This window comes from Helobdella robusta (genome assembly GCF_000326865.2).
Source record: "Helobdella robusta unplaced genomic scaffold HELROscaffold_59, whole genome shotgun sequence".
In the NCBI taxonomy this organism is placed as follows: domain Eukaryota; kingdom Metazoa; phylum Annelida; class Clitellata; order Rhynchobdellida; family Glossiphoniidae; genus Helobdella; species Helobdella robusta.
In genome coordinates, this window is record NW_008705322.1 from 232,680 (window position 1) to 246,506 (window position 13,827).

Here is a 13,827-nt window from a genome sequence, read left to right on the forward strand (position 1 = left end):
AGTCGTTATGTTGCTGTTGTTGTTCCTTAACAACCATTTCTAAGGAAACATGTTGTAAGAGTCAATGATGATGGTGGTGAATGTGGGTATGATGATGATCACGATTGCGATGGTGGTGGTGAGGAAGGGGGAGGTTGATTTAGTTATCGTTGCGGTTGAATTATAATAAGTTATTTAGTGTGCCATCATCATCATCATCATCATCAACAACAAACAACAAAAACATCATCATCATCGTCGTTATCGTGATGATCTCAAGATGTTCATGTTCCAATTCAACACGTACTCGATAAGTATATAAATGCAATATATACGTTATGTGTGTATGTATGTATGTATGTATGTATGTATGTATGTATGTATGTATGTATGTATGTATGTATGTATGTATGTATGTATGTGTGTATGTATGTATGTATGTATGTGTGTATGTATGTATGTATGTATGTGTGTATGTATGTATGCATGTGTGTGTGTGTGCATGTATGTATGTATGAGACGTGTATATGTGTGTATATTATGCCTCAATCTGATAAATATATCCCCTCGTGAGCAATATATCGTAAGTGAAGATTCCATGATAACAAACAGCAACAACAATAATAACAAAAACATCAACAACAAAAACAACAACAAAAACAACAACAACAACAATATTAATAATATTAACAACAACAACAACAAAAATAATAATAATAATAAAATAAATAACGAAATGAAACAATGCTGGTTACAATTTCAAAAGTGTGAGGCAGCGAAAGCATTAAGAGTATCACCAACACCACCACCATCGTCATCATCATTTTCGTCCCAGTAAACATACAAACACATTAGAGTCATCGAACAAAAATTAGATGGACCAGTCAGAAGAGATTGAGAATGAATGAATGAGTGAATGAATGAATGAATGAAAGAATGAATGAATGAATGAATTAATGAATTAATGAATGAATGAATGAACGAGTTAATTAATTAATTATTTATTTAATTATTTAGTTATTGAACAGATAAAATACTGTTTTCGATATTTTTTTATTTGTTTATTATTTTTATGAAAACCTTTTACAAAAAGCACGAGTCAATATTTAAAAAGTCGGAAGACAAGAACGAAAGAAAAGAAGAATTAAAAACAAAAAAGAGATAGAAAGAGAAACCGAGACGACAGACAGGCAGACAGGTAAAGAGAGAGAGAGAGAGAAAGAGATAGAGAGAAAGAGAGAGAGAAAAAAGTGATAAACACATATACATCAATCTAACCAATGAATGAACGGTTGATGATGATAAAAAAATTTACAACAATAAAAACAATAACAAACCATAACAACAACAGCAAACCATAACCACAAAAACAACAAACCATAACAGCAACAAACCAAAACCACAACAATAATAACAACAACAATAAGAAGGCGATGAGGGGAAGAATAAAGATAGGATTAGTGGCGGACTCGGTCAGTTTTTTTTTATTAATTATATCACGTGACCATACGATGACCGCGTCATGATGATGATGATGATGGTGATGATGATGATGATGATGTTGATGATGATGATGATAATGATGTTGATGATGATGATGGCGATGATGATGACGATGGCGTTGGAAGCAATGATGATGATGATGATGATAAGAACCAACTGTGGCGATAGTGTGAGTGAGGTGGCTGAAGATTCTAACAAATTATATTAAACAAAAGAAGAAATGTAAGAAAACTAAAAAAAGATGTTGTTGCAAGAAGAGAGAGAGAGAGAGATAAAGAAAAAAAAATAGAGAAAGAAAGAGAGAAAGAGATAGAGAGAGAGAAAAAAAGAGAGAAAGAGAGAAAAAGGGAGGGGACGGCGTGACAATCAGTCGGGAAACACGTCTCAAGAGAGTCACAAGCTATCATCATCTTTTCATCAATAATAACAACAACAGTAATAATAATAATAATAACAATGACAACAACAATAATAATAATAATTATAATAATAATGATAATAACAATAATAATAATAATAGATTGAAGTAATAATAAAAATCGTCCCTTCCGAGAAGATGAAAAAATTTGTTTGTTTAAACAACTTAAAGGACATGTTTACTGCTTGATGTCATGCTGTTGATGTTGTTGTTGTTGATGTTGATGTTGTTTTAGTTGCTGATGCCGACGATGTGGTTGTTCTTAATGACGATTTCAGAACATCATTCGTAAAAAAACATCATCAACAACAACATCAACAACAACTACATCATCATCAACAACAACATCATCATCATCAAAAACAACAACAACATCATAAAGCCGGGCAGACAACGGTACGTCGAAATATGAGGAGTTCTTAATATTCGAGAGGTCATTTGTGACAATGTTGATGTTGTTGTTGTTGATGATGTTGTTGTTGTTGTTGATGATGATGATGTTGATGCTGTTGTTGTTGATGATGATGATGTTGTTGTTGTCGTTGTTGTTGATGATGTTGTTGTTGCTGTAGTTGATGATGATGATGTTGTTGTTGATGATGTTGTTGTTGATGATGTTGTTGTTGATGATGATGTTGTTGTTGTAGTTGATATTGATGGTAGTGGTGATGATAACCATAGTGATGGTGTCATAGAACTGATGTTGAACATGGGGGTGCTTATATCTTTGGTAAAAATGACGATGATGATGATGAAGATGATGATGCTGAAGATGTGGCTGATGATGATGAAGATGAGGAGGAGGAGGATGATGTTGAAGAAGAAATCATGTAGTGATGTTTTCACGGGACGCTGATAGCGCTCAGAAATTGCATTCATCAAATCTATTGTTACCAGACTTGGATAAGTACGGGTGTATGTTCTTTCGTTCGTTCGTTTGTTTGTTTTTATGTGTTTTTTGTATATATGTATGTATGTATGTATGTATGTATGTATGCATGCATGCATGTATGTATGTATGCATGTCTGCATATATGTATGTATGCATGTCTGCATGTATGTATGCATGCATGCATGTGTGTTTTATTGTGTTTGCTTTGATTTTGTTTCAATGAGGTTTAACATTCAAAACAAGTTATTCAGAAGATGTATGCCTATGTACCATCGTCCTCACTACTGTACTGTCATCATCATCTACATCATCATCATCATCAACAACAACAACAACAACATTACCATCATCATTATTAACAACAACAAAATCATCAACATTGGTCAATTAAAACAGGCGATCATGTTATGCTCATGTAATGCTTGCCTGCATGTACAGTACAATGCAGTACACAACATATAGAACACATGTTTCCATTGTAAAGAGAGGAACGTGTGTGTTACAGGCATGACTTAACATCACTAAGATAGCCGCTTCTAATCAATGAAATCAAGCAAGTATTCTTCTTGTATTATTAAGCGCTCCGTAATGCGGTATGGAGCTACTACTTATCCGTATGTGTCGGTCGGTATCCTTTGTCGGTCGGTATCCTTTGTCGGTACTCCTGCTTGGTTTCATTGACGGTTTCAGTTCGATTATTTATTCTATTTAAACATTTGAATACGTTCGTTAACAGGACAAGAATGAAGTTGGCAGAAACTAAGGTAGAATTTGCATGGAACGCAGATAAGAATGTTTGTTTTGTTTGTTTGTTTGTTCAAGAAACTTCTGAACACCCACAGACGTTCACAATACTCAAGCTTCATGTCGCCAGTACCAATAACGATACCAGCTTTAAAATGTATTCTCAATACCGATACCGATATTCATTTTGGAAACTAATTCCGATACTTATTTTGAAACTAATGCCGATTTATAAACACGCTCTTAGAAAAAAATACCAACCAACCAATTTCAAAAAGTGTGAAAGCACACAACTATACACAAATGCATAAACACACACACACACACATACACACATAAATGCATACAGTTAAAATATAAACAAACATACAAACAAAAACTAACAAACGAACGAACAAACAAACGAACGAACAGACAGACGTAGAGATACATATCGTTGATTGATCTTTTTAATCTGCAAAGGTCTTGCAAAACTCAACCAACTGAGGTTTTATATCGATTAGGTCTTCTTCTTTTCATCGTCGTCATCGTCATCATCATGAACATTGTCATCATCATTGTCATCATCGTTAACATCATTAGCAAGAACAACAAAAATTTCATCTTTTTGCAGGCATGCACATAAAAATCAACCGCAACAATGAATCTGTTGAGATCAACACCATCAGCAGCAACAACAAAAGCAACAGCATCAACATCAACAATAACAGAAACAACAACTTGTTGATTTGATATCTTCGCGGCCTAGCGAAGCGTCGAGCCTTCATTGACCTTTGACCTCCGTGACCTCCGGAAAAAGTAAGTAAGAAAGACAGTTCAGTAGATGAAGTATCAGAAAGAACAATGTTGTTTCTTGATTATGGTCGGCCGGATTGGTTTACGCTTCGATGCACTTTTAATTCTTTCAAGAACGTTCATTCATTTTGTCAACTTTTCATGTCTTGCCCTCAGAGTCTTTTCATGTTAGTGGGAAAGATTGGGAAAGTTTTTGCTGGTGTGTTGGCATTTGGCAACATGAAATTTTAAACCATCATGATTATTATTATTGTTGTTTATATTATCGTTATTATTATTATTGTTGTTGTTGTTGATGCTGTTGTTATTTCAATTGTTAATAGTATCACATTCAACTAGTTAACTTTTAATGAGGCTTAGAACTCCATCATAAGTTTCTTGACATATGGGTTGATTGATTTTTACATTTTTCGCGATTTTCTTGGTAATATTTATAATAAAGTTTAAATAAAATATCAGAAAAACACAATTTTGCGAAAAAATAATGCATGATCTTTTAATGCTAACATGCGATTTTTATGCAAAACTTAACCGATGAGCATTCCATGTGGTCCGATAAACTGATAACGGAGGCGATATTATTTTCAAAAATACGCGCTTCATAATTAAGCCACGTATTTTTGTTCGTTTTGCAAATGTTAAAAGGAGATTTAAAGTTAAATTTCCTGATCGTTTGGTACATAAAATTAGGGAATTTTAGCTGTAGAAGTTTATTCATTTATTTCATATTTAAAATGTTTATAATAATTTTTTTAATTTGTTTCGTTTCGTTTTGTACCGGTGAAGAACTCACATTTGAACTGCCGGATAATGAGAAAATGTGTTTCTACGAGGAGGCCAATGATAAAGTTGAATGTGTGCTAGAGTATCAGGTATCGTATGATGTTGATCTATTTTTTCTGCTGGAAATTTAACAGAGTTTTGAAATAGAATTTTTTAATTAAATTAAATTGAACATGCATGAATTTACTTTTACTTAAAAAAAAAATTACTTGCAAATTAAATTACACCGCATGCCAACAAACACCCAGGTAATTACCGGAGGAAATTACGATGTTGACGTGGAGTTGACATCAGCAGATGGGAGATCTTTGTATAAAGAGGTGAAGCGTCAGTATGATTCATTCCACTTCACCACACACATGAAGGGAGAGAACAGGTTCTGTTTCAGTAACGAGTTCTCCAGCTTCATACACAAATTGGTGTACTTTGATTACAAGTGTGGATCTGATGAGGACCCCATTAAAGAAGCTCTGGACCAGGGAGCCACCCACCACAAGGCTCTCACTCAGGTCTCTCGCTCATTCTGCTCTGCTATTATTATTTCAACCATAATCCACATTATAATGAATGAATGAATGAAACATTGATACCATGAACAAATAATTTTAAAAAACTTATATTATAATGAAGGAATGAAACAATGAATGAATAAATAATAAGGATATATATTCAAATTATTAGCAACAATAGATTAATTGAATGAATTATTTCTCAGATGGAATCTTCCAGCATAGTCATACATGAGAACCTCAAAAGTGTCATTGATTATCAAACACATCACAGACTGAAAGAAGCACAAGTATGATGGATGTGTGCATATTTTATTTACAGATGAATATATTGTATGTATTATAATCACATAATACTCATAAATTCTTAACTACGTTATACATGATCTCTTTGATGTTACATGAGGCTCAAATGCAAATAAGTTACACAATTTATTTGCTGAATACTTAATGTTTATTTCATTTTAATGCTTATTTCAATATATTTTTTGTTTTTTTTTTGATAGGGTGAAGAGTTTGCAGAGAATTTGAATGAAAGGGTTCACTATTGGTCAGCGGGTCAGGCTGCTGTTATCTTGTTGGTCGGAATTGGGCAAATCATTGTTCTCAGAAGTTTCTTTACTGATAAAAGATGACAATGATGTTTGGCGATTACGATGATGACGATATGATTTTATGGCTTGCCTGAGGTGATGATGATAGGATGATGATGTGGTGAAAATTTTTTGTTGTAAATCTATTTGGTCATGATTAACTACTTTTGTTATTTTATTTGGATTAATAGCTTAAATCATTGGACTGACTGATTGATTAATTATATAAACGAATGAATGAGCTAATGGATGGATGGAACAAGCGAGCAAATGAGGAACAAATATTATATTATTAATGTCTGAAACACGTCCCAGCATTTATATTTTTTTATTTGTTGATTGAAAAGCTTACTTGTTTATCTATGGCATGTTATCATTATTGTTATTCTTTGTATTATTTATTACAAATTAAATAATTGTATTTATGTTCTATTGATGAGGTCTGTAGAGCAATAAAAAACATGGTAGAAAAAATATGAACTCATATTAAGTCATTCGTATGTTTAACGGAAATTCTCTTTCAAATTGTTGTAATCTCACCCTAGTAATATAGTAATATATATATATATATATATATATATATATATATATATATATATATATATATATATATTTATCATTCTCAACATGTGCTGTGCATGTGTGTTGGGTTATTTTAACTCGAATGAAAACATACATATTATGTGTGTAAAAATATGCAAACATAGATGGAGATAGATACAATTGTGACACTTATGCTATGAAATGCAGCGTTTCTGTTATTTGTAAGTGCACATTAGGGTGGTCACAAGAAATTTTTTTTCAAAATTATATCGGGGGAACCCCCTAAATTGTGCCACTTGACTAAAAAATGACATCTGTAAAGTTTTAGCTCAATTCGATAATGCTAACCCGTGCCTCATCGAGGTTGAAATTTCGAAAAATTGGAAAATTTTGAAAAAAAACGCAGTTTTTGGTTTGTAAAATAAAAACGGTTCACTCTAGAAACATGGTTTAAGTTTTATTTTGTTCATTGATTAGTTTTCTTCAAATGTTACTATGATCACTATTTAGCTCAAGTTATAGTTTTTGACATATTTGCATTGTTACAGATACACATTGAAAAAACGTTGAATTTCTCCATAACACAAAAACACACAATAACTTATTTACTATTACTAACTCGGGTGCTATATGTTGTTTTTATGTATTAATATTAAGATCTTTTGGTTTTCTACGATTTCTCATTTTTGGTAAGGAGCAGTTGTACATTGGGATGGGAAATTACTTCCGGATATGTTAAATAAAGAAAATGTTGAAAGAGTTGCTGTGAAGAAGAAGAATAGTTAATTGGAGTTCCCCAATTAGAAAATGGTGCTGGCAGTACAATTGCAAAATCTGTTTATTCAGAACTTGGAAAGTGGGGTGCACTAGACAAGATTCAAGCAATGTCCTTTGACACAACTGCCGTGAATACTGGCCGCATCAAAGGTGCTTGCGTTTTATTAGAGCAATTGATGGAGAAAAAATTTTTGTATCTTCCATGTCGCCACCACATTTTGGAGATAGTGTTGAGATCCGTTTTTGATGCTGTGATGGGAAAGACTACAGGCCCTCAATCGGATATTTTCAAAAAATTTAAAACTGAATGGAACAACATTGATAAAAAAAATTTAAATCAGGAGTTAAAGATAAAAGTGTAGCCAGCAAATTGATTAATCCGGGTCAAATTTCAAGTTATCTTCTAGAACAATTAACAGTTCCTCATCCAAGGAGCGATTACAAAAAATTGATTAATCTTTGTCTTATATTTTTAGAACGCTTTCCGTCAGAAAACATCGTGTTTGCGGCTCCTGGTGCTTTTCATCACGCAAGGTGGATGGCAAAAGCGATATATTCGTTGAAAATATATTTTTTCAGAGAACAATTTCAACCGACAATATTTGAAAAACAAGGATTCCATGATATTTTCTTATTTATTTTAAATATTTACGTGAAAGTGTGGTTGGATGCCCCGAAACCTGCACTTGCTCCAAACCAAGATTTACAATTGTTAAAATCTTTGGTAATTACAATAAAGTCAATAAATTTATCTCAGATATATCAGTTTCAAAATTTATCAACCACATATAGTACCTCAATCCAGAGCAGGCTGTTTTTTCATTATTCGATGATTCATTAAGTAATTGTGTAAAAAAGAGAATGACAACAAAATTAATATCTCAACAAATGAGGATGAAGAACTTGATGACTACTGTGATATGAAACCACTAATAAAAATAAATGAAGTATCAGAAATATTGGACAAAAATGCGGACCATTTTATTTTATCACAATCAAGTAATTTTTTTAAAAAGATTTAATATTAATGATCAACTTTTGCATACCAATCCAGAATTATGGAGTAATAACGAAGAATATTTAAAGAGTAAAAAGATTGTGGACGGATTAAAAGTTACAAATGATACAGCAGAAAAGGGTGTTAAATTAATAACAGATTACGACTCATGTATTACAAAAGAGGAAGATCAAAAACAATATCTTTTACAAGTAATTGCTGAGTGTCGGACAAAATTTCCTGGTTGCTCAAAAGCATCCTATCCGAGCCCCTACCTTTTGAACAATGAGTTAAAGTAGAAATTTATTTGATGTATAACAACTATAAACAATATAATATGAATAAAAATTTGTTTATTCGTTAATAATAGTGATTTAGATACAACGGTGTTATTTTAAAAACATTTCTTTATAAACAAATTAAGTTATTGTGTGTTTTTGTGTTATGGAGAAATTCAACGTTTTTTCAATGTGTATCTGTAACAATGCAAATATGTCAGAAACTATAACTTGTAGCTAAATAGTGATCATAGTAACATTTGAAGAAAACTAATCAATGAACAAAATAAAACTTAAATCATGTTTCTAGAGTGAACCGTTTTTATTTTACAAACCAAAAACTGCGTTTTTTTCAAAATTTTCCAATTTTTCAAAATTTCAACCTCGATGAGGCACGGGTTAGCATTATCCAATTGAGCTAAAACTTTACAAATGTCATTTTTTAGTCAAGTGGCACAATTTAGGGGATTCCCCCGATAAGATTTCGAAATTTTTTTTTTACATATAGCGTTGTAACCACCCTAGTGCACATACTCATGTACGCGTAAGTGCACAGTTACAAACAAACACAAATACTGACATATACAAACATGAATACGCACGTGCATATATGTACAGATACGGACATGCATACGTACATAAAATTGCATCAGCGCAATGTGTTTGATGATTTGGTATTTTTTAATGTTTGGCTGTAGAGAAGCGGCTGTTGTAATGCTTGCTGATTTGTCGTTGATGTAACTACCATTGTTGAGATGACTGTGCTTATATTTTGTTGCTGCAGCTGTTGTGGTTGCTGCTGCAGCTGTTGTGGTTGCTGTTGTTCTTGTTGCTGCTGTTGATCTTGCTGCTGCTGCTCCTGATCTTGTTGTTGCTCCAGTTGCTGCAGCTGATGTTGAACTGTTGCTGGGAATAGTTTCACGCCAACTTGTGAAGGTTTCACCACTGATATGCACTTCCAAGCATCCATCTGGTTGCCTGTGTGTTGGTGTTGTTTTGATTGACGGTGGTGTTGTTATTGTTGTGATGTTATTGAGGTGATGGCAGTAATATAAGCAATGACATGAATGGTGGCTTTTATATTTCTCAACCGTTTTTGAAAATTTTTTAATTACACGTTCAGTTACATCTCAACAATTATCATCCCATTAGGATCATAATCATCGTTTTGATTATCATCATCGTGATCACCACCACCATCATTATCACCATCCTGGTTGTCCTCACCACTACCTTTCCAAAGCTTAACAGTGCCATCATCAGCAGATGATGCGAGTACCGTTCCAGTAAGGTTCCATGCCAGTCTCCATATCTTATAATAAATTATGATAATTTTATAATTTGTTATAAAAAAATTAATAATTTTTGTAAAAATTATTAAAATGCTTGAAATGTCTTAGATAAAAAGCACTGTTAATAAATCAAGAGTGTACTTGTGAATCAGGCTCACTGAACTCAGCTACAAAGTGAACCTCAAATCTGGAAGTTTCTGATTGGCCATTCCTTGTGAGGTTATTAACATATGCCAATCCTTAGATTTATTAGCTTAATTTAGTCATTAACCTAATATAGAATAATATATTTAGAAGATTGATGGAAGTCACTTATGAGCATTAGAAAAATTAACAAATAAAACCATTTTAATTATTTTGCCAATAAGCATATCATTTTCTCTCTCCCTCGCTTCTCTCTCTCTCTCTATCTTCCTCTCTCGCCTCTCTCTCACTCACACACACTCACCTATTGACATTCTTGGTCCTTATAATTTGCAGTATGACCAGTTGGGTACCTGCGACGGCCACTAAATCATGGGACCTGCCTAAATTAGGACTGAAAGAGATGTCCCGGACCCGGCTTGACACCGTTCGACTCATTTCAATCTTTACCCAGGCTCTGTAGTTTTGTTTTAATATTAATTAATTAATGCTGTAATTGTAATGTAAGTGCAACTGTGAGGTTGATGTGATTGTAATGTTGGCTAAAAATGTGCTGATGTAGTTGTTTTTGACATGTTTATTAGGTGTGCTAATGTTAGATAAAAAGGATTGAATGAAAAAATTAATGAAAGAATAAATTAAGATTGAAAGAATGAATGAACTTCAAAGCATCATTATGTTCGTAGATAAGAAGGTTAGCCGGTGCAGATGTTGAAGGAGGTGATGTATCGTCGCAGCCAATCAGAAGGAGAGGTGGATATAACCTGAATAAATTAATAAGTTGAATAACAAATATAAGATAAGTACACATAAACTGGAAACGATCATATTTTTGAATAAACAGAATAACATTGAATGAATAAATTATGTTAATGAGCAGACCGAGAGGGGCTCCAGTCCAAACAGCTGCAGTTATATTTGCATTGTATCTCCCCTTGCAAGGTCCACTGACACAAGTTCATCGTATCCTGTGCTTCGTAGACTCGAGTGTTTCCATCTATGGATACCATTGCCTGATTTCAATTTCAATGTTCTAATACAAGGAGTTTTGGTGACAGTTATTTTTTAAGCGAGATATTCTAAAACAATGAGCTTATACAAACTATGGATGATGTTCAGAACTATTTTGAAATTAATCAAATCAAAACAAAATGTTGAGACTACTAAAAATTAAGATTGCAAGAAATGATAGTTAACCAGTTTTAAGCCAAAATGTCTTGGTGAAAATTTGACATCAACAATCGGAGATTTGCTGTCGACCAGGTTCCCCCTTTTCATCCACTGGCCGCCATCTTGTTGGGGGTCATCATTCACTGCAATTTAAATGTACATCATATTTTGGCCTTTCTCTTTTCCATAACATTCCATTTTTTTCAATTCAATAATCTGATAAGGCAATACTTGTAAATTAAAGATGTTTTTGTGAGGTGTGGTATACAGAAAGTTTAATAAATGCAAAATAGAAGAGCTAACTAATTTCTTCCCAGATGGCTACTGTTTTGTCATTTGAGCAGGTAGCAAGGACTGGACCAAACTCTGGGTATGCCCATATAGCCTTCCAAACTATCCCATTATGCGCCTTATTTAATTTGAAAATATAATTATCAACTCATTTACAATTGAAATTATGAATTAAAAAATTTTTAAAAAAGTTTCAACCAACAAATGACATTCCACAGTTTCATATAAAATTGTAATTATATTATACTACTAATAAAATATGATAGTGAATAAATTCAATAAAGGATTAAAGTATTCATAGCGAATGAAAAAATGTTGTGGCAAACAAACTTTGAAAGACGTGGAGAACCTCCATTCATCATCAACCAGGTCCCAGATCTTTATTTTTTACAATGTTTCATGTCATGTATTGAATGTAGGTAGCATGTGCATGTTGATGTGGGAGAAAATAGTTAAATTATTATATTGATTGCTGCAAAAATTTTGTTGTAAAAATGAATAAATTAGCGAAACCGAAAATTGAACAATTTAAAACTTAAATTTAAAAGATAATCTGAAAAGAAGGACCTTGACATATTGGTCACAGGAACTGGTCGCCATCCTTTTTCCATGCAAGTCGTAAGCGACGTCGTGAACGAGGTCTTTGTGTTCGGTGTCAATAAATTTTGAGGTGAACATTTCTTCGTTGTGGTAATTTTTTCAACTAAACACCCAGTTGTCGGAAGGCTGGCGGGAGAAAATGTGAAAACCGGAGAACGGCCTAAAATTTCAGGTAAACTAAAAATGAATTCAAGTTACAAATAGCAAAACTTAAATTTTTTAGCACTTACTTTCGATGGTAACTTGTTAAATTTTAAATCGATATTGAGCGATTGTACAAAAGTTGTACCTACAAAGTACAAATTAATTCTTATGAATCCTAAGTGCTCCCGTTACCAAACTAGCTATATTTCTTTTTTTATGTATTTCATTTATCCTAACAATTATTTTTAAATTTTTTGCAAACTGAAAAATAAACTTTAATGTTTTTCCTACTAATTTACTAATTGTGGAAACTGGTCGTTAGTTAATTGAATGAGGATGAATTTATTGATATGGGCCTTTAAGCCCTTTAATGATACCATATTAAATTTAAGAGGTGCGACAACTTTTATTAAATAAAAAATAGAATATCCAATAAAGGATAAAATAACCATAACCGACGTCCACTGACCACATCCTGAAAAAATGAACAAAATGAATTTTGTTAGGGAAGTGAAGCTCTGCTTGTTAGGAGTTAGTGTTGGGTTGGGTTTGTGAAAGGGCCCCTCACGTTTAAAAGTTGCTAATTTATTATCAATAAATTTTAACTTCATTCAAATATAAAATTTATTATTAATCAGTATTTTCAATATTTATTTTATATTTAGTTATATTTTAAAAAGTGATTCATTACTATTCTATTCGGCATTCTGTTTTATTAATTATTGGGTTGTTAATCATATTAATGTTTGCTTAAATTTCTATCATATTGAGATATCTGACATGATATTTGTAATAATGGAGTTTTTATGTTTTATTTTTTTAAATTTTTTATTAATCATTAATTTGTTTATTTTATCACAATTTAATATTTTTTTAGGATTCAAATGTTGGAAAGTCAAGCATAGTCCATCAATTTGTATATGAAACATTCAGACCAACCATTGAGATGACCATGGGGTATTTATTTATTTATTATCTATATTTTTTAATTATATTTTTAATTATATTTTTTGTTAAATTTAATTTTAATAATATTTAACTATAATAATTTTTGATCAATTAATTTTCATTTATAAATTTAGATTGTATTTGTTTAATTATAGAGAAAAATTTTTCAACTCCATCAATTTAAACAGAGCAGCATTTTGGACAAAATGTGTGTCTGTTGATGAGTTTGTCTGCAAGTTTCAAATATGGGACACTGCCGGCCAAGAGAAAGTTAATTTTATTTAACTTATATTGTTTAATTTTGTTAACGATAAGGATGATGATGACGATGATGATGATGATCACACAGTACAAATCTTTGGCTCCTATGTATTATAGAGGAGCTGCAGCTGCCATTGTGGTGTTCGATGTAACAAAAGAGGTTTAA

The 13,827-nt window shown here is 32.3% G+C and overlaps 3 protein-coding genes across 3 annotated transcripts; 2 read left to right on the forward strand and 1 right to left on the reverse strand.

Moving 5' to 3' along the window:
• Positions 1-5,065: 5,065 nt before the first annotated feature.
• Positions 5,066-6,258, forward strand: HELRODRAFT_157751 (hypothetical protein; the record flags this gene model as incomplete). The annotated part of the gene is made up of 4 exons (XM_009028867.1): positions 5,066-5,203; positions 5,363-5,623; positions 5,830-5,913; positions 6,130-6,258. 4 exons carry the CDS (start codon positions 5,066-5,068, stop codon positions 6,256-6,258), a joined length of 612 nt encoding a protein of 203 aa, XP_009027115.1.
• Positions 6,259-6,487: 229 nt separating this feature from the next.
• HELRODRAFT_187446 (hypothetical protein) lies at positions 6,488-12,492 on the reverse strand. Its single transcript, XM_009028868.1, has 12 exons — positions 12,276-12,492; positions 12,039-12,086; positions 11,721-11,826; positions 11,445-11,560; positions 11,130-11,260; positions 10,910-11,011; positions 10,552-10,704; positions 10,245-10,314; positions 10,045-10,123; positions 9,342-9,789; positions 6,872-6,990; positions 6,488-6,829 (listed from the first exon to the last, which is right to left on the reverse strand). The coding sequence occupies exons 1-10, from the start codon at positions 12,384-12,386 to the stop codon at positions 9,461-9,463; spliced, it is 1,245 nt and encodes a 414-aa protein (XP_009027116.1). The 5' UTR covers positions 12,387-12,492; the 3' UTR covers positions 6,488-6,829; positions 6,872-6,990; positions 9,342-9,460.
• An 849-nt stretch (positions 12,493-13,341) lies between these two features.
• On the forward strand, positions 13,342-13,827 carry HELRODRAFT_87581 (hypothetical protein; the record flags this gene model as incomplete). Its single annotated transcript, XM_009028828.1, has 3 exons — positions 13,342-13,409; positions 13,589-13,670; positions 13,750-13,827. Coding segments are annotated over 3 exons (228 nt in total), but the record flags the coding sequence as incomplete, so codon positions are not given.